This window comes from Leptonychotes weddellii, chromosome 5 (genome assembly GCF_054177405.1).
Source record: "Leptonychotes weddellii isolate Sample4059 chromosome 5, ASM5417740v2, whole genome shotgun sequence".
NCBI classification, from domain to species: Eukaryota; Metazoa; Chordata; class Mammalia; order Carnivora; family Phocidae; genus Leptonychotes; species Leptonychotes weddellii.
In genome coordinates this window covers 159,572,935-159,592,046 of record NC_138373.1, presented here as the reverse complement: position 1 = coordinate 159,592,046, position 19,112 = coordinate 159,572,935, and the positions used below count along the sequence as shown (strand labels likewise).

General features: G+C 59.1%; 2 protein-coding genes across 5 annotated transcripts in view; one reads left to right on the top strand and one right to left on the bottom strand.

Annotated features, from left to right (window-relative positions):
* Positions 1 to 7,109, top strand: part of TUBGCP6 (tubulin gamma complex component 6) — a 24,395-nt gene extending 17,286 nt beyond the window's left edge. The window contains exons 12-26 of one of the 3 annotated variants that reach the window (XM_081822696.1): positions 82 to 170; positions 259 to 374; positions 1,499 to 1,637; positions 1,958 to 2,029; positions 2,183 to 3,371; positions 3,541 to 3,599; positions 3,708 to 3,849; positions 3,941 to 4,109; positions 4,209 to 4,350; positions 4,441 to 4,635; positions 4,713 to 4,845; positions 4,913 to 5,126; positions 5,210 to 5,409; positions 5,501 to 5,607; positions 6,359 to 7,109. In XM_081822696.1, coding sequence (XP_081678822.1) covers positions 82 to 170; positions 259 to 374; positions 1,499 to 1,637; positions 1,958 to 2,029; positions 2,183 to 3,371; positions 3,541 to 3,599; positions 3,708 to 3,849; positions 3,941 to 4,109; positions 4,209 to 4,350; positions 4,441 to 4,635; positions 4,713 to 4,845; positions 4,913 to 5,126; positions 5,210 to 5,409; positions 5,501 to 5,592 — 2,951 coding nt within the window. In that variant the 3' untranslated portion in view covers positions 5,593 to 5,607; positions 6,359 to 7,109. Of the gene's footprint in view, positions 1 to 81; positions 171 to 258; positions 375 to 1,498; positions 1,638 to 1,957; positions 2,030 to 2,182; positions 3,372 to 3,540; positions 3,600 to 3,707; positions 3,850 to 3,940; positions 4,110 to 4,208; positions 4,351 to 4,440; positions 4,636 to 4,712; positions 4,846 to 4,912; positions 5,127 to 5,209; positions 5,410 to 5,500; positions 5,608 to 6,355 lie in introns of those variants that run through there. The other 2 variants (XM_081822695.1, XR_014145975.1) reach the window with 2 other exon arrangements.
* Positions 5,681 to 19,112, bottom strand: SELENOO (selenoprotein O). Of its 2 annotated transcripts, none has more exons than XM_081822697.1 (9): positions 18,511 to 19,112; positions 13,752 to 13,955; positions 11,958 to 12,138; positions 11,199 to 11,329; positions 10,496 to 10,719; positions 7,468 to 7,618; positions 6,475 to 6,660; positions 6,171 to 6,327; positions 5,681 to 6,067 (listed from the first exon to the last, which is right to left on the bottom strand). In XM_081822697.1, the coding sequence occupies exons 1-9, from the start codon at positions 19,089 to 19,091 to the stop codon at positions 5,894 to 5,896; spliced, it is 1,989 nt and encodes a 662-aa protein (XP_081678823.1). In that variant the 5' UTR covers positions 19,092 to 19,112; the 3' UTR covers positions 5,681 to 5,893. The 2 variants fall into 2 exon arrangements, with proteins under 2 accessions (XP_081678823.1, XP_006735456.3); XM_006735393.3 differs by having other exon boundaries at positions 10,496 to 10,776; positions 18,511 to 19,110.

Sequence of the window (19,112 nt, the reverse complement as noted above, 5' to 3'; positions counted from 1 at the left end):
GCTCGGGTCGCTCTCTGGGGCTCCTCTGGGGTCACCTGCTGCGGGCTTCTCAGCGCGCCGCCCCCTCCCGTCTCAACATAGATCGGCAGACGTCGGAACGCATGGCCTTGGACGCCCGGAAGCGAGAGCAGTTTCAGAGGCTGAAGGAGCAGTTTGTGAAGGACCAGGAGGTAGGCGGTGCGGCCGTGGGGGGCGGGGGGGGGCCGGCTCGGGGAGTCCAGCTCTAACCTGCAAGACCGTGTGTGGTACGTTGTGCAGCGGCGCTGGGCGGCCAGGCAGGAGGCTCTGGATGACGACTTGGGCTATGCGCGGGCGCTCCGCGACAGGGAGAGGAGGCTGAGGGCCCTGGAGGAGCAGCTGGAGAGGAAGACGAGGTAGGCGGCCGCGGGCGACCCTCCTGGCAGGGTCTGGTGATGGTCATCTCTCTATTTTGGAGATTCTTCAAGCGTGTGTTAAGGTAGGCAGAGTAGGGGTCCAAACCCCAACGTGCACCTGGGCGGAGTGCGTGTGGCCATTTTCCCATGCTCAGGTGTGCTTCCCCATCCTCAGACGTCTTCTCCTGGTTGGTTAGTGTGGACTAGAATCCAGACAAGGTGCACACACTGGGTTTGCCTCTCCCGCCTCTCCGTCTCTCTGTTTCTTCTAAGTTCAGCAGCTCCTGTCCCTAATTTTTAAACCCGTGATCAGCCCGACCACTGAACAGACGGGGCATTTGTCCAGCCCAGCATCCGAGAGGCTATCTTGTTCTGGTGCCATTAGCTTGTCTGCCCTCCCGTGCGTCTCCTGCAAGCTGCAGCAGAGTCTCCCGGGGGCACCTTGGGGGGGCTATGTCTTCCTGCCCGTCGTCTCTCAGGATCCCCGTTGTGCTGACCTTAGATACTGTTCTCGGAGGGTGTGTCTCGTGTGCGGGCGTGTGCGCGTGTGGGGGAAGATGTTCTTCTGTCCTGTGTAGGAGACAGCGAGCTGTAGGGCTGTGTCCCTGGTCCGGGGCAGCCAACTGGGAATTAGCCAGTCCAGGTCTGACCCAGTTCCCTGCTGGCGAGAGGACCAAAACCGCTGGGAGTGACGTGCGGGGACAGCTGCCAGGGAAGCAGATGCAGCGTTTGTATTGTGCTGTGTCCCCTTTCGCATTTATCCTTCATTCTCCGGAGTTCGCCCCAGCCGACCAGGAAGGCACCTCTCGCGCAGGGGGCCTGGCAGCCCCGGGCCTCCTGCCTGTCCTCTTGCTTCGGGTCGTGTAGGGGCTCGTTCTGGTATTTGCTCAGCAGACATCTGCTGAGCCCCAGCTAGGTGCCTGCCCGCCGGGGTCCCGGTCTGGTGGGCAGAAAGACCTGCCCGGCAAGGCCCCTGCAGGGGCTGTGGGGCCTCGCCGGGACCAGCTGCTAGCCTGGGAAGGTGCCGAGGGCCTCTGCTGTGGAGAGCCATCCCGGCCCACGGGGCGCCAGCTGGACAGTGTTGGGCGACTGTGGCAGCTGGGTCTCTCTGGCTGTGTCTTCAGGCAGGCACTGGTTGACCATTATAGCAAGTTGTCTGCGGAAGCAGCTCGTCGAGAGCAGAAGGCACTGTGGAAAATCCAGAGGCACCGACTGGCAAGTGCACGGCTTCGTTTCCTCGTAGAAGATCAGAAGCTCATTCGGGTATCACCATGGTTTCTGATGGGAGCTCTTCCCCTGGGCTTCGGGGGTCTCGGAGCCCCTGAGAGTACACGCACACCCGGGTTCTGGGAGAGGGTTGGTAACTCAGTGCTCAGGGACGTCGGGACTGGGAGGAGGCTGTGCCGCCCTGGGATGACGCGGGCAGTGCTGAGTGCTCACTCTAGGCCCAGGCCCTTCTCGCCTCGGTGCTATGGCCCGTGTGGGCCGTCAGGAGCTGTGGCTTGTGTGTGTTGGGTGAGGTGCGGAGGCTCTGGGTTGGATTGTGTGGGGTTAGGCGCTCACTGCTGCTGCCTGAATTTCAGGGGATGCTGAGGGACGTGTCCGAAGGGAAGGCCCTGGAGCCACTCTCTGTCCTCCCTGCTGCCGGCTCCCAGGTGAGGGGCTGGGGGCAGGATTCAGGGCGCAGAGCATGGGGCTGTGAGCTGGATGCCCCAGGTCTGCGGTGCCCTGGGAGCGCAGTGGCTGCTGAGCCTGACTTGGTGGTTGCAGAACTGAGCTTGGGGAACCAACACCCACTTGTGTCTCAGGCTTTGTCTCCGGGCCCCGGGCACTCGGCGGGAGGCAGCAGCTCTGACTCTGGGTATGCAGAACAGCACGTGGTTGCCTGGGATTGCCCGAATGCACGGACGCCGCAGCAGCTCTCACCTCCAGCAGCAGGGGCCTGTGGCTCGGGGCCGGTGGACAGGCCGGGGCCGTTCTCTGAGGGCCTCAGCATCCAAGACTTCCTGCCCGCAGCTCCGGAGGCTGAGCCGCCTGCACACACTGGCGTGGCCCCTATCCTGGAGGGGGCGCTGCACACCATCGGCTCAGACCTGCCTCCCTCGGCTCCATCCGAAGTGGTGGGCCCAGGGCCTTCTGGGCCCCAGGAGTATGATTTCAGAACCATCCTGAGGCCAGCTGTAGCCCCCTGGGCTTCCCCAGGGTCCCTGAAGACTGTAGGAGGTGGCTCGAGTAATGAGAGGCAGCAGCTGTGGGGGGGCAGTGTCAGGCAGCCACAGGGTACAAGTGTCTCAGACAGGCAGGTGGCTCTGCCTCCCCCCCACCCCTCTGGGTACCCCCTCCCCCAGAACGGGAGTAGCCAGGCCATGGGGCAGCTCCTCGGGCGTGTGTCAGAGGGCAGTGTTCCCACAGGGGGCTATGCTTCTGGGACGGCCCCCTCGCGGCCACGGTGGAACGTCCACGGACACGTGTCTGACGCCAGCATCAAGGTGGGGGAGAACGTGTGGGACGTGGCCCCCTCGCGGCCACGGTGGAACGTCCACGGACACGTGTCTGACGCCAGCATCAAGGTGGGGGAGAACATGTGGGACGTGGCCCCCTCGCGGCCACGGTGGAACGTCCACGGACACGTGTCTGACGCCAGCATCAAGGTGGGGGAGAACGTGTGGGACGTGGCCCCCTCACGGCCACGGTGGAACGTCCACGGACACGTGTCTCAGTCCCATGTGGTACTGGGTGCGCTCTCTGGGGAAGGCCAGCCTGATCCACCCAGGCCCTGCCAGAGCCCCCCTGACCATGTATCCCAGTCAGGCCTCAGCCTGGGAGCACAGAGCCCTGTCTGGGAGCACGAGCCACGGCTGCCTGCAGAGACGGCTTCTGACAGCTCCTGTGCTCAGGAGGCTGGCTCCAGTAGTGGGCAGGCGAGTGGCCTCCAGCCTTCGCTGTCTGCAGTGGCTGCATCCGGGGATCTGGGAGATGGTATCCCCAAGGAGCCAGGTCAGTGGGGTCCCTACAGCTCTCCTGTCACTGGGGGCACCTGTGGGCCCGGGAGGGGTGTGGGCAAGGAGGAAGGGCAAGAAGGCTGCAGCCCTGGGGACTTGGGAGGTATCACCCTGTAGGAGGCACTTGGCCCTGATACCCCTCCTGCCCCACTTGTGTTGCTCAGGACCAGGGACGAGTGGGGACACTGAGGACCTCTCTCCAGGTCACCCTCCAAGCTCACAGGTGAGGGCAGATGTGGCTAGGGCTCTGGCCTCGCATGGGCAGTGAGGGCTTTGGTCCTCCAGGATGGGGCAGCACGGAGGGGATCCCACTCCACCCTGTCCTTCCTAGGAAGGCGCGGCGGCCCAGAGCAGCCCCGGCCTCGGTGAGGAGGCGGCTGCGGCCCAGCGCTGGGGCCAGGAGCAGGCCTACCTGGCGGGTCTGATAGAGCAGTACCGGCTGGAGCAGTACCCGGACAGCTACGAGGCCATGTGTGAGTGGCCAGACGCAGCGGCGGGCGGGCGGGCGGGCGGGAGCGCGGCCAGTGTGTCCCCGCCTCTTAACGGTCATCTGCCATCGTACAGCGGAAACTCCCGCCGCCCACCTGCTACACCACGGGCTTCCCCGCGCCTTCGCCCTCCCGGAGGACCCCCGGACCCGGTCAGATGCAGATGAGACCGCGGTGCAGCTGAGCGAGCTGCTGCCCCTGCCCGTGCTCATGAAGCACTCCATCACTGCCCCGCTGGCTGCGCAGTGAGTGCCCGCCCCCCGGGAGGCCCCGCCCCGGGTGGCCAGGCCCCGCCCCGGGTGGCCAGGCCCCGCCCCTGACCCTGACCCCGCCCCTCCTGCCAGCGTCTCGTTGGTGAACAAGGCCGCCGTGGACTACTTCTTCGTGGAGCTCGGCTTGGAGGCGCACTTCGAGGCGCTGCGGCACTTCCTGCTCATGGAGGACGGGGAGTTCGCACAGTCGCTCAGCGATCTGCTGTTTGAGAAGGTGACCCCTGGGCGCGGGGCGGGGGCCGGTGCCGGGACTCCCTCGGGACAGCCGGGACTCCCTCGGGACAGCCGTGCCCTCTCCTGGCAGCTGGGGGCGGGGCAGACGCCCGGGGAGCTGCTCAACCCGCTGGTGCTCAACTCTGTGCTGAGCAAGGCCCTGCAGTACAGCCTGCACGGGGACACCCCGTTCGCGGACAACCTCTCCTTTGCCCTCAAGTTCCTGCCCGAGGCGTTTGCCCCCAACGCCCCGGACGTGCTGAGCTGCCTGGAGCTCAGGTACAAGGTCAGCAGGGCCTCACCGAGTGGGCGGGCGGGCGGGGCGCTCCCCCGCGCCGCTGTGCTGAGCCGGCTTCCCCGCAGATCGACTGGCCCCTCAACGTCGTGGTCACCGAGGGCTGCCTGAGCCGCTACAGCGGCATCTTCTCCTTCCTGCTGCAGCTGAAGCTGATGATGTGGACGCTCAAGGACATTTGCTTCCACCTCAAGCGCACAGGTGAGGCTTGGCCCAGAGCCCAGGCTTGCTCTCCCCGGGGCCCGGCTAACGCCTCTGCGCCCCCCAGCTCTGGTGAGCCAGGCGGCCGGCTCGGTGCAGTTCCGCCAGCTGCAGCTGTTCAAGCACGAGATGCAGCACTTCGTCAAGGTCACCCAGGGCTACATCGCCAACCAGATCCTGCACGTCACCTGGTGTGAGTTCCGAGCCCGGCTGGCGCAGGTGGGCGACCTTGAGGAGATCCAGCGTGCGCATGCCGAGTACCTGCACAAGGCTGTCTTCAGGTGAGCCGCTGTGCCTGGGCTACTCCTTGGGCACGTGCAGAGGGGGCCGGGCACCCCTCACTGGCAGGTGCCTGCCCCCCCAGGGGCCTGCTGACAGAGAAGGCTGCGCCCGTCATGAACGTCATCCACAGCATCTTCAGCCTCGTCCTCAAGTTCCGCAGCCAGCTTATCTCCCAGCCCTGGGTCCCGGCCGGTGGCCCCCGGGGTGCGGAGCACCCTAACTTCGCTCTCATGCAGCAGTCCTACAGCACCTTCAAGTACTACTCCCACTTCCTGTTTAAAGGTGCCTGTCCCCCAGGGCCGGGAGGGCTTCGGGACAGCGGGGCAGAGGCCACCGGCTGGGCCTGGCTGAGCCGCACCCCCCCACCCTCCAGTGGTGACCAAGCTGGTGAACCGGGGCTACCAGCCTCACCTGGAGGACTTCCTGCTGCGCATCAACTTCAACAACTACTATCAGGATGCCTGAGGCCGCGGGACACAGGTGCCCCCCCCCCGCCCCCCCCCGGGTCCCCAGGCTGGTGGGCCAGGGGCAGAGCCACCACACGGAGACCGGCCAGGGAAGCTGCTGGTTTATTTGGGGGGCCGCGTCTCTGAGCGTGGGGCTGGGCTGCTGAGTCTGCGTCAGACAGAGACAGGTCAGGTCCTGACTGGACGTCTCGGCCGTCATGGAGAGACGGGGGTGGGTTTGTCCACAGGGTGGCACCGTCTCAAGGACTCGGTGGGACTCGGGGCCTTGGGGGCTCCACATGTGGAGGCCTCCAAGGCCATTACGAGGATCACGTCACGCACAGTTCGGCTGCCCACAGTGGGGGCTTGCTGCTGTAGGAGTGCCCCCCACTGTCTGCCCCGCCAGCCCCCTCAGGCTCAGTGGCCTCCAGGTCCTCGGTGGCCTCCCCGTCCCTGTGGTAAGGGGTTTCCAGTAGCTTCAGCACCCGCCGCACCTGGAGAAGGGCCAGGAGAGGACTTTTAGGGGCTGCCGCTCGCTCCCCGGACCATCCCCTGCTGCTGGACCCAGGGACGGAGGAGGGACGGGCGTGTGCTTGCCTCTGAGAAGTCTCCGTTCTCGGCGGCCTCGATGGCATTCTGGGCGATGTAGTTCCGCAGGACGTACTTGGGGTTGTTGGCATGCATGACGCGCGTGCGCTCAGCCTGCCAGGCATCCTTGTCGCTGACGCCCTCCCTGTCCTTCTCCAGCCGGGCTCTGGAATCATCCAAGTTCATCTTTCCAGCAGGTGCCACCCCCCCACCCCTCCTGCATTTGGTTCCCTGCTTGGGGGGCGTCGTCTGCAGCCACCTCCCAGGGAGAGGGTGACGCGAGCAGTCCGCGCCCGGCCGCCTGGAGCCTCACCCATACTCCTGGAGCCAGTCAGCCCAGTGGCCCCTGTTCTTGCTCAGCAGCTCAGCCGGGCTCAGCTGCTCCAGCCGAGAATGCTGCTCCACGCGTTCTAGCTCCTTCGTCACGTTCGCCCGGGTGCCGATGAGCGCGAAGAGCTGGGGGTTGGACTGTGCCAGCATCAGCATCATCGAGAGCTGCCTGTGCGGAGGGGCAGCGTGAGGCGCGTCCCCACCCCGGCCATGGGCTGCGTCCTGAGGCCCCTGGGCCCCTGGAAGATGGCCATCGGGCGCGGGGGAGGTGGCACTGGCTTTAGCCGCTCTGCTGTGCTGACTGCCCTGCAAGGGGGTGACCCGGCCCGACCAGTGGGGCAGCTGTTCACCCCTACTCCGCGGCAGCCCCTCCCGGTCGCGGGACAGCCGAGGGGCAGTGCCCTGCGGGTGCCTGGGGCACGTGGGGCACCTGCTTCCCCCCCGGGGAGGGCACTGCTGGCCGCTTCCCCACGGTGGCCACAAGGCCGGGTCCTTCCCCACTTGCAGAGGGGCCTGGGGGTGGGGCAGGGACAACACCGACACCCCCTTCCCCGGTCCTACTAGCCTGTCCTCCGTCAGCACTCACCACCCTGCGGCACTAAATTCTCTCAAACCCCAGCTCTTGCCGTGTCTTACTCTGAGTGTGGGCTCAGACACCGTGTACTCTTCCCAGTGGGAGGTGGCGCAGGAAAGCCTGGTCTGGCTGAGACCTGAGGGCCCCGGGGCTCTTCCTGGGCAGACGAGAGAGCCATTCTGGGAAGCTGCTCCCCAGCCGTGCCACTGGCCTCCCCCAGTGGTGACAACATGCTGTCCTTCCCTCTGACCGGCGGGCCTCAGCGCTGCAGACACGGGGGCTTGACCACCCCCTTCCCCAGAAGCCTCAGCCAGCTCCCTCTTCTGTTCCCTGGCGTGCTCTGTTCTCAATGGTCCTCTCCTTCTGGAAGCAAATTCCAAGAAGTGAGACCTGGGTACCCACCGGGGATCCATCTGGGGTCGGAAGGCGAGCTTCAGCTCCTCCAGGGAGGCACACTGTGCGGTCAGCGCGGCCAGGAACTCAGGCAGGCCCAGGGACTCTGGCCCAACTGGGAAGGAGCTCAGCAAGTAGAAGGTGTTTGTGAAGTCGGCCCCTGGAACACGCCGCTGCTCAGGGTGCCGGCAGGCAGAGGCAGGGCCCTGCACCTGCCTCCCGCACCACCGTCCACGCTGAGGGCAGATGCCTCGCGACCCCTCCCCTCCAGCCGCCTCAACAGCCCCCACCCACCTGCCACCCAGCTTGGCCACCACTCTAAGCCCCCGCTCCTTCATCCGTGAATCAGGTAAGTACGGCAAAGCCACCACGGTCAGCCCCTGGCCACCCCCACTGTGGGCACAGTCCTCACTGCCTACTTGAGCTGCAGGGCGTCAAGGACAAGCCCCTGAAACACTTCCAAACAAACAGGGCTCAACACAGAACAGATACGGGGAGATCCTTGGCCTGACTTGTTAAAACACAGTCCCTATAACCCCCGGGAGAACATCCCGGGAAGAGACACAAAAGGGAAACGAGAAGGGGCCAGAACAGAGACACAAAAGCAGTAATGGAGGAGATGAGGGATGAAAAATGGCAGAGGACACAGACCACAAACAGCAAAACGACAGAAGTCCTCATCGGTAATGACTTAAAAGGATTCATCTCCAAATGAGACTGGCAGCTTGAACTAAAAAAAGTACTTTCAACTTGTCCAGCCTAAAGAGAGAGGACAGAAAAAATACCCCAAGGAAATGGTAACCTGCAGAGCGGGGCCAGCCCTCCCACTGTCAGCAAGAGACCTGCAAATGACAAGGCCTTTATGTGTCGAACAGCCTGTTCATCAAGAAGATGTAATGGTTATAAACATACAAACCAAACATTCGTAAAATGGAAGGAGAAACAGCACAGTTCCCCGTAGGAGCCGGAGGCTTCAGCGCCCCACTTTTGGATAATGGACGGAACGTCCGCACGACAGACCAGTGAGGACACGGGGAACTTGAACACCGTCCGGCTGCTCCATCAGACAGACAGCTGTCTCCTCAAGTGCACACAGGACAGACCACTTGTTCAGCCACAAAGCAAGTCAATATGCTTAAAAAGACTGGTATCTTCTCCAACCACAATGGAATGAAGATCGCAATCACAAACAGAAGGAAAACTGGGAAATCCCCAGATACTGTGAAAATTAACCAATGGGCCCAAAAAGAAATCACAAGGGAAAGCAGAAAATACTGAGAGGCAGGAAAATGTGGAAACACAAATACTGAAATTTATAGGATGCCCAAAAGCAGTGGTCACAGAGAATTTTATGGTGCTAATTACCTACATTAGGAGAGCAGACCTCTTTTATCCCCCCCAAAAAAGAAATTTGCAACTGTGTGGTGATGGAAGTCAACAGTTTTGCGATCTCTACAAACAGCGAATCACGTACCCCTGACACCATTACATACCCGTTAAATCTCAAAGGGAAAAAAGCCTCAAACCAGTAACTTAATCTTACACCTAAGGAACTAGAAAGAAAACAAAATAAGACTAAGGCTAGCCGAAAGACCGGAAATAGAGGGTATAGCAGAGATAAACGAAATAGAGAACAAAAAAGAAGCGAAAACCACTGAAACCAAGAGTTATCTGGTTCTTTGAAAAGATCAACAAGATTGACAAACCTTTAGCTACTGCCCCGTAACTAAAATCAGAAATGAAAGTGGGGCGGTGACTACTGGTCACACAGAAACAGGACTGTAAGAGAAGACTGAACAGTTCCACACCGATACGTCAGATATGTAGATGAAATGGACAAATTCTTAGAAACACCGTCTGCCAGAGTGGACTCAGAAGAAATAGAAAATCTGAGTAGCCTTGTGACAAGTCAGGAGACTGAATGGGCCATCAGAACCCTCCCAACAAAGACAACGGTAGGACCAGGTAGCTTCACTGGTAAGTTCTACCAAATATCAAAGAATCATCACCAGTCCTTCTCAAACTCTTCCAAAATACAGGAGGGAACATTTCCTAACTCAGCGTTGCCTGGATATCCAAGCCAAAGACCCCGCAGACCAGCGTCCCGGTAAGGACAGTGGGGGCCTCCGGTGGGGTCCCTCTCGGCTCTTGGCCAGGGAAGGAAGCCCTCACCAGCAACCCGACCACACTGCACCCTGACCTCCGACCCCCAGCCTCCAGAACTGTGAGAAATCAGTGTTTGCTGGGCAAGCTGCCGCTCTGTGGTTTTTTATGGCGGTTTAACTTGACTAAGGACACAAAGTGAGGAGGAGGAGTACGACCATGTGCTCATCTCAGCTGATGCAAAACGGCCAAAACGCTCAAGCTAGGAATAGAAGGAAACTTCCTCGATTTCGTGAAAGCCGTATCTGGAAAAGCCACAACCTAGTGAAAGAGGTAGCGCCCCCTAAGAGCAGGAGCGACAGACGGCCACGCACGTAGCCGCTTCGTTCACCACGGTACTGGAAGCTCCCGCCAGAGCGGTCGGCAGCTCTGTGTCAGATCTGTAGGTCCGCTCTGCCGCGCAGCCCCGAAAGAACTGAAAACGGGCTCCAACAGATGTCTGCACATCTGTCTTCCAGCGCTGTTGTCCACAACAGCCTGAAGGGGAAAACCACCAGTGTGCATCCATCGTTGACGGAAGAGCAAAGTGTGGTCCGTCCACACAAGGGCCTAGAATGCGGACACCTGCGTCACCATCGTGGACCCTGAGGACACTGTCCTCGGCGCTGTCAGCCGTCACTGGATGAACCCTGCATGGGCCCATTTCACAGGAGGTCCCTGCAGGAGTCCGATCAGACAGACGGTAGACTGGGGGTGCCAGGGGCGCGGGAGGAGGAGGAAATGACAGGGTGTCTGTGTGGGGAGACAGACGGGGTGAATGTGCTTAGTGCCCCCAAACTGCACACCCCGTGGTAAAATGGTCCATCTTACGTTGTGTCTATTTCACCGAACGAAAACGCCGGGCGCTGCTGCAGCAGATCCCCGTCACACTCACCAGTCAGGTGCATGGTCTCCAGGAGCTTGGCCACCAGCGCCCCGTCCTCGTCCAGCTCGGCGCGCACCAGGCCCAGCTTCCTGCGCATCTTCTGCAGGTAGTGCTGGCGGAACTCCGGGTCGAACTCCTCGGCCAGGATGGTCTCGCCCCGCTCGCGGGGCAGCTCGGGCTCCAGGGCCTCCGCCAGCTTCTGCAGGTTCCACTTGCAAACGTCGGGCTGCTTGCTGTATGCGTAGCGCCCAGTGTTGTCGGAAGCATTGCACACGTGGTCAGGGTCGTACCTGCCACACGGGGCAAGCGGAGCCAGCAAGGGGATGAGGCAGGTCCCGGGGTGCCCAGAGGCTGCGTCCGTGTGGCCACTGCCCTCCCGCCCTGCCTCGCAGGGGCCCCGCTCTGACGGGCGCAGGTCCAGGCCGCAGCCGCCGACTCCCACCCGCTCAGTCAGCCGGGGGGCGGCGCCGCCTCAGCCCACTGCCCCTGGCCGGCCGCGTCCCTCCTTCCTGCTCGCCGCCTGTTCCCGCCCTGGCCCCGTGAGTCCATTCCCAATCCAGGAGTGGAGGGACCCTCTGAAAAGGCCGCTCTGCTCCAAACCTTCCAGGGGATTTCTGCTGCTGCAAAGGGCTGACCAGGCATTTCCAACCAAACATCGAGGACAGCAGGTCCTTCCCCAGCTGCGCCCACATGCTGGCCCCGGGCTGCTCACCTGTCCAGGAAGCCGAAGGGCCCGTAGTCGATGGTGAGCCCCACGATGCTCATGTTGTCTGTGTTGAGCACGCCGTGGCAGAAGCCCACACACTGCCACTCCGCCACCATCCGGGCCGTGCGACGGGTCACCTGCGGCACGACGGGAGCAGGTTGTCCCCTGCCCCCTCCCTCCCTGAGGACAGCTCTGCTCCCAGGAACTCCCTCGGGTTTGCCCTCTCGGCGCACACTCGGCAGCGGGGGCGAACGCGGAAGGACGGGTAAGAAGGGAAAGCACTTGGATGAGTGCACACGTGTAGGCTCTAATTTCCACTTAGGCCATCTGTCTCTTTGATATACTAATTTTGGCTTTTACCCATGAAACCAAAAATATCAGGGAGCCTTGACCATCCCCACAACTCAGGCCCAGGAGGATAACCGTGTGGAAACAGGGAAGTCACCACATGAGCCGGCAAAACCTGCCCTGGGTCCAGGCTGCTGTGCCAGGGGCCCCGCCGTGACCGTCCGCATCTCCCCCCGAAGCGGAGTCCTTCCCCCCCCACAGTTCTCCCGCCGCGCCTGGTGGGGGCGCACAGGGTTTGTCTCAGGGCCCCCGACCCTCAATGCAGCATTCCCAGAAGTCGGTCCTGCTCAGAGCCAACAAGGGGGGACAGGCTTTGGGACCGGGGAGTGACTCAGAGAACCTTGGCCCCCCCGCCTGGCAGACCCTGTCTCATCAGCAGGCGGGATGCAGGGAGGGCTGGTGTGCAGCCCCGCCTACCTCCCGGAAGAAGGCGGCATTCCTCTGCACACGGTCATCCGCGTGCGCGGCCTGGATCTCAGGATAAAACGTGCTGATCACATAGTCAAGCATCTGGACTCGGATGTCATTTCTCCCCACACTGGGCCCTTCACGCCCTGTGTGCTCATCTGCAGACTTAAAAATCTCAAAGGATCCGAACCTGGAGGAAATACCCATGTTTTTAACAGGTTAAACATGGCTCTAGCCCCTTGTGAAAAACAGAAGTCTGGCTGCTAGGCCTTGTAGCCTCTGGCGCTAAGAACACCCTGATTAAAACAAAACCAACAAAAACGTAACTGGTCTTGGGGCGCCTGGGTGGCTCAGTTGGTTGGGCGACTGCCTTCGGCTCAGGTCATGATCCCGGAGTCCTGGGATCGGGTCCCGCATCGGGCTCCCTGCTCGGCGGGGGGTCTGCTTCTCCCTCTGACCTTCTCTCTCTCTCTTTCTCGCTCTCTCAAATAAATAAATAAATAAAATCTTAAAAAAAAAATTGTTGGGGCGCCTGGGTGGCTCAGTCGGTTAAGCGACTGCCTTCGGCTCAGGTCATGATCCTGGAGTCCCGGGACTGAGTCCCGCATCGGGCTCCCTGCTCAGCAGGGGCTCTGCCTCTCCCTCTGACCCTCTTCCCTCTCTTGCTGTCTCTCATTCTCTTTCTCTCAAATAAATAAATAAAATCTTAAAAAAACAAAAAAACAAAACGTAACTGGTCTTTCGGTGATACGGACAGACCCGTTCTGCCCTTGGTTAGCTACCACGCACGCCGGCTGCGTGTGGGGGGCCCAGGAAGGCATGGCTGCCTCTGGGGACCAGCAGGGCTCTGTGCTCACCCCCGGGTCAAGGAGCACGGCGGTGACTGGCATCCTGCGGTCAGCTGACAAGCAGGGTCAGCTCTATGACCGAGTGGTCTGTCACCCAGAGGACGTGAGGCGGCGTCGCAACGACTAGCATTACCGCTAGCAGGCCCAGGGTGGCCCCCCAATCCCCTAGGTTATGCTGGTCGAACTGCCAGGAGCGCCGCTCAGGGAAGCAGCCCTGGGTCTCCTGGGGGAGGCGGACGCGACCGCCCTGGCTCCTCCAGCTCCCAGAGGACAAAAGAAAAAGCCAGGCGCTGAGCCTTAGGCACCGCGTGAATGGCCCCGACACACAGGGTCCGCCTGGCTCCACAGGAGGGGGGACCAGAGGGTGTCACAGCTGCTTCCTGACAACCGTGGGTCCGGGCCATCAGATCCGTGTGATGCCAGACAGCACGGTGACATCAGGGAGGGACCAGAAAGGGTGGCAGCGGGTGACCGGGCTGGAGCAAGGGCGGCCACAGCACGCGTGGAGTCGCCCCTTCTTCAGTGACGGAACGAGGCCACTTTCTCGGTGACTTTCATATCCTTCCTAGTCCTAAACTCCAAGTGAACAGCTCTGCACATGCCCCTTCCCAGAGCCCCACCTCTGGCCTGAGGCCCTGCCCCCCTTCACCCAGGCCAGCTGCGTGCCCGCAACGCGGGCCACCTCTCGGCCACCGCCTCCCTTCTGGGGGCAACAGGGGCCTGAACAGCCATCCACACGCAGGACAGGGCTCCCGGCCCAGGAAATGCCAGGTGCCTTTTGCCCACGGAACCCCCTCCCTCCCTGCAGGTGCCCAGCATCTACTTCGTGGGCCGTCTGGTGCTGCTCGGGACTGGCCGTGGGATGGGTTCCCCACACGTGTCCGGCGGGGCGTTCCCTCCACCAGCCTTGTCATCCGTCTCCGCACATCACAGCCCGAAGGGACCCCAGCATTACCTTAGAAAAGTGGAAGCTATGCGCAGCACAACTGTGCACTTCTCATATTTTGGATTACCATCATAGAAGACGTCTCGAATGACTGTGGACTGGGACGTGACGCAGGCCCCGGCCCGCGTGGTGGGGATGCCCAGGTGGAACATTGCTTCGCTGCACAGGAACTCGCGGATGCTCGACCGCAGGACTTTGCGGCCGTCGGCCTGTCTGAAATTAAACACAAGTCGTACCATCAGGCAGGTGTCCGTTCAACAGGCAGCAAATGGGAGGGCCTGGAAGACAGCATTCTAAGGGCTTTTTATTTATTTTTTTTAAAAGATTACTTATTTATTTATTTGGCAGAGAGAGACACAGCAAGAGAGGGAACACAAGCCGGGGGAGTGGGAGAGGGAGAAGCAGGCTTCCCGCGGAGCAGGGAGCCCGACGTGGGACTCGATCCAAGGACCCCGGGACCATGACCTGAGCCGAAGGCAGACGCCTAACGACTGAGCCACCCAGGCGCCCCAACAGCTCGTTTCTCTTTTAGTGCTGAACAATGTTCCATTGTCTGGATGTACCACACTTAATGTTGGTTGCTTCCAAGTTCTGGCAGTTATGAATAAAACTGCTACAAACGTGTGTGCAGGGTTTTTGTGTGGAGAGAGGTCTTCAAGTCTTTTGGGTAAATAGCAAGGAGCACAACTGCTGGATCATCTGGTAAGAGTATGCTGACTTTTGTTAAGAAACTGCCAACTCGTCCTCTGCACAACTCTGCATGCCTGCTGTCGGTGAGCGCACGTTCCTGCTGCCGCACACCCCCACCGGCATTTGGTGTCAGTGCTCCGGGTCTGGGCCATTCTGACAGGTGTGCAACCGGGTCTCACCGTTGTCTGAATTTGCATTTCCCTGAGGACATATGATGTTGCGCACCTTTTCATGTGCTTATTTTCCATCTCTAGCTCTTCTTTGGTGACATGTCTGTTCAAGTCTTTAGCCCATTTTAAGATTTTATTTCTTTGAGAGACAGCGAGCTAGAGAGCACAAGCAGGGGAGAAGCAGCAGGCTGGCCAGGCAGGAAGCCTGACACGGGGCTCGATCCCAGGACCTCAGGATCGTGACCTGATCTTTAACCCATTTTAAAGTCTTTTTGTTTTTGTTTTCTTATAGTCTGAGTTTTAAGAGTTCTTTGTATACTTTGAATAATAGTCCTTTATCAGGCGTGTCTTTTACAAATATTTTCTCCCAATCTGTGGCTTTTCTTTTCATTCTCTTGATACTATCTTTTGCAGAGCAGAAGTTTTAACTTCAATGGAGTCTAGCGTATCAGTGATCTCTTTCGTGGATCTTGCCTTTGGTGTTGTGTCTAAAAAATCACGTCCAAACCCAAGGGCCTCTGGGTTTTCTATTTTATCTTCTAGGAGTTTTATAGTTCTGCATTTTACATTTAGGTCTATGATCCCTTTTGAGTTAATTCTTGTGAAGGGTCTAAGGTCTTTGTCTAGATACATTTTTTTGGTGTGTAGATGTCCAGTTGTTCCAGCACCATCTGTTCAAACAACTGTTTTTGCTCCATTATATTGTCTTTGCTCCTTTGTCATAAATGACTACATTTATGGAGGTCTATCCATTGATCTGTTCTTTCACCAACACTGCACCTTCTTGACTACTATAGTTTTATAGTAAGGCTTGAAGTCAGGTAGTGTCAGTCCTCCAACTTAGCTCTTCTTCAATATTATGTTGGTTATTGTAGGTTTTCTGACTCTCCATATAAACTTTAGAATCACATTATCAGTACCTACAAAATAACCTGCTGAAATTTGATTGGGATTATATTTTTTTAAAAGATTTTATTTATTCATTTGAGAAAAGAAAAAGAACACAAGCAGGGGGAAGGGGCAGAGGGAGAAGCAGGCTCCCTGCTGAGCAGGGAGCCCAACTCGGGACTCGATCTCAGGACCCTGAGATCATGACCTGAGCCAAAGGCAAACACTTAACTGACTGAGCCACCCAGGCGTCTTGATTGGGATCATACTGAATCTACAAGTCGAACTGGGAAGAACTGACATCCTGACAAGACTGAGTCTTCTCATCCATGGACATGTGATGTATCTTTCCATTTATTTAGTCCTTCTTTGATATCTTTTAGCAGTTTTGTAGTTTTCTTCATAAAGGTCTTAAGTACAAATACATATTTTGTTAGATTTATACCTAAGTATTTCATTTTGAGGGGTAATAATGTAAACAGTATTGTTTTTAATTTCAAATTCCAATTGCTCATTGCTCGTACATAGTAAAGTGACTGACTCGTATGGTAATTTTGTATCCTTCAACCTTGCTTACTGGTTCACATTTTTGGTCAGATCTTTGAGATTTTCCACACAGATGTTCATCTGCAAACAAAGACAGTTTTATTTCTTTCATCTCAATCTGTGTACCTTTAATTTCCTTTTCTCATCTTATTGCATTAGCTAGGACTTCCAGTATGATGTTGAAAGGCAACGGCGGGGGAAACATCTTTACCTTGTTTCTGATCTCAGTGGGAGGGCTTCCAGGCTCTCATCACGAAGTAGATGTTAGCTGTAGGTTTTCTGGAGCTATTCTTTATCAATTTGAGGAAGTTCCCCTCTTCCTAGTTTACTGAGTTTTTACCATGAATGGGAGCTCAGTTTCATCAAATGCTACTACTATAATATGCTGCATACACTGCGGTGATCGTGGTGCTCAGGGTTCCGCAAGCCCCCACCGTGTGGAGACACATCTAGGTCTCCTGCCTTGCCTTGCCTGAGTATGTCTCATCCCAATGTGACACCTCTGGAAACCAGACCTGGCAGTCACCCCAGGGCCACTGCGTCAGCCTCTGGCCAGTGTGACAGCTGCACTCCACTCACCTCCTTCTACTCCACATGAGAACTGTGACAAGGAAACCTGTCCTCAAATGTCAATCCACCCCTCCCTGGTCCTGGGAATCACCTCTTACCCAGCTAGATTTCATGTTCAGCAGGAAGCCAGCACAGCTCAATTTAATCTTGAATCTGGTAAAAAATGGTCCTGAAAATAAGCAGCCTGTCTTCTTGCCCAAGGCAAGGTTCCCAAAGCAAAAGCCAGAATTGGACAATTACACAGCAAAGATAAAGGGCCTCTCTGCATCCACAGAGCCAACGGGACACACGACAGCAGTCCCGTCTCCAGCACACCCAAGTCTGTTCCCAGCCGAGCTGCTGGGATGGACCCAGCTGAGGACAAGCTCTTCTGTACCTGCCAGGAGAGGCATGTCCTGAAATCTCAACCCCCTCAGCAGGCAGGAGGCACGGGTAAGGAGTCACCTGCCCGCCACCCAAAGCCCACATCTGGGTACCCAGCAGGAGTTGGCCTTAAGCCACACACAGCCACTTTGGATGTTAAGCCTCAAGTCATGCTGAGGCTGGAGACCCCAGGACATGTTGCGGGGTGGGTGCTAACCTGAGTAAAGGTTAAATGATCCCTTTATTTTAAAGAAAAATTTTCTAGCAGACCTCAAGTCTAGAAACATGGAACTTAACACTCAGGTCTTCAAATATAAAAGATATCCCATAGTAGATTACTCTCACAAAAAGGTTTGTCTTTATAACTGGCAAGAATAAATTACCTAACTGAATATATAAAATTTAAAGATGCTCAAAGAATGAGCAGGCCCCAAGGCGAGAAGCATTTACATATCATTTCAAGGGGCAGGAACTCTCCCATTAGTCACTGGTGCAGACAACTCTTAGCAGGTTGTTTGCTGGGGGGTGGCGGTGGTGCTAGGCTGAATTCAGGAGACTTCCAGAGACAGAAAGATTGGGAGACGGGGTGATGAGGAAGAACGAGTTATTCTGGGGGTCAGAGATGGAGCTGCTGGGAGGCAGGCAGGGGGTGCAGGATGCGTTCAGATCCTGGAGGGAGAGGTGGGGAGGGCACAGGGAAGTGGCCAGAGGAGACACATGCCCTCAGGATTTCTTTGAACAGAAAATGACAACTCAGGTGTAACTTTTTTAGCCATTCAACAAGCATTTAACAAATACGGACTAAATGCACCCACTGTTTAGTGGAAAAGAGCAGAACAGACGATCAGCACTGTCTGTATGTAAGAAGCAGGACAGCTCTGGGAGCCCCCTGCCAGGTCAGGCTGTCCGGATCCGGACCCAGGTCCTGGCCCATGAGTGCTCAGAAGCCTGTGCCTGGGAGAATGACCATCGGATCTGAGGGGGGTCTTGTCCCTGTCCAGGGCACCGGCCACACACTGTGCCTCTGTGGGTGGACACACAGATGCTATGCTGGAGAGGACAAATCACCCTGCCTCCCGCGATTACTGGTGGCTAGGCTGGGCAAGAGGTAAACACCAGTGTCACACGCAGAACTGATTCCAAAGTCCTTGTGTTGTTTATGACAACGGGACCGAGCAGCTAGCTGCTAGTGCTGCGGGACTGGGGGGATGCAGCGGGATTCCTCCCCGAGCCGGTCAGAGGGGACAAGGGCACTTGGCAGCTCCACTGCAGCAGGGGCGGAGGCTCTGCAGCCACAGCCCCTCCTCTGGTTCTCTCCCTCTGACCTCAGGGCCTTTGCACAAGCTGTTCCCTTCGTCAGGATACTGGGACCCCCTCCCACGGTCTATGTCCCTAGATCAAACTTCCAGTTACTTCTCACCCCCAACTAGGGAGGAAAACTGCGGGGCTGAGCACGCCCCCCCCACACACACTGGAGAGGGCGTGTGGGGCCCCTCCGGGGGTCAGCCCCCTCCGGCCCCCAGCCACCCGCCCGGGCTCACCTGGAGAAGGGCGTGGGGCCGGCGCCCTTGAGCTGCAGCTCCCAGCGCTCGCCGGCGGCCGTGCACACCTCGCCCAGGTACATGGCGGCGCCGTCGCCCAGCTGCCCCGCGAACTGGCCAAACTGGTGGCCGCAGTAGCAGTGCGCGGCGGGCTCGGCGCCCGGCAGCAGCGCGTTGCCGCTGAAGAAGAGCGCGGCCTCGGCCTCGCGCGCCTCGCGGGCGGCGGCGTCGGCGGGCGGCGCGCCCAGGCCCAGCAGCGCCAGCGCGGGCTCCGACAGCGCCACGAGGCGCGGCTGGCGCAGCGGCGCGGGCCGCACGCGGCTGAAGCAGGCCCCCGGCACGGGCCGCGGCGAGGACGGGGCGCCCTCGGGGCCGGCGGGCGGCGTCTCCACGGGCAGCGCGCGCAGGGCGCGGTTGTCGAAGCGCAGCCCCGCCAGCCAGCGGGGCGCCGGCTCCATGGCAGCGCCGCGGGCAGCGGCCGAGGCAGAGCAGGGCGCGTGCGGCGGACGGTGGCCCAGCGGCGGCGACCGGACACGGGCGGCCGCGAGCAAAGCCCTCACCGCGGCCCCGAGCGCGGCCATCCGCGGCGCCGCTGCGGCGGA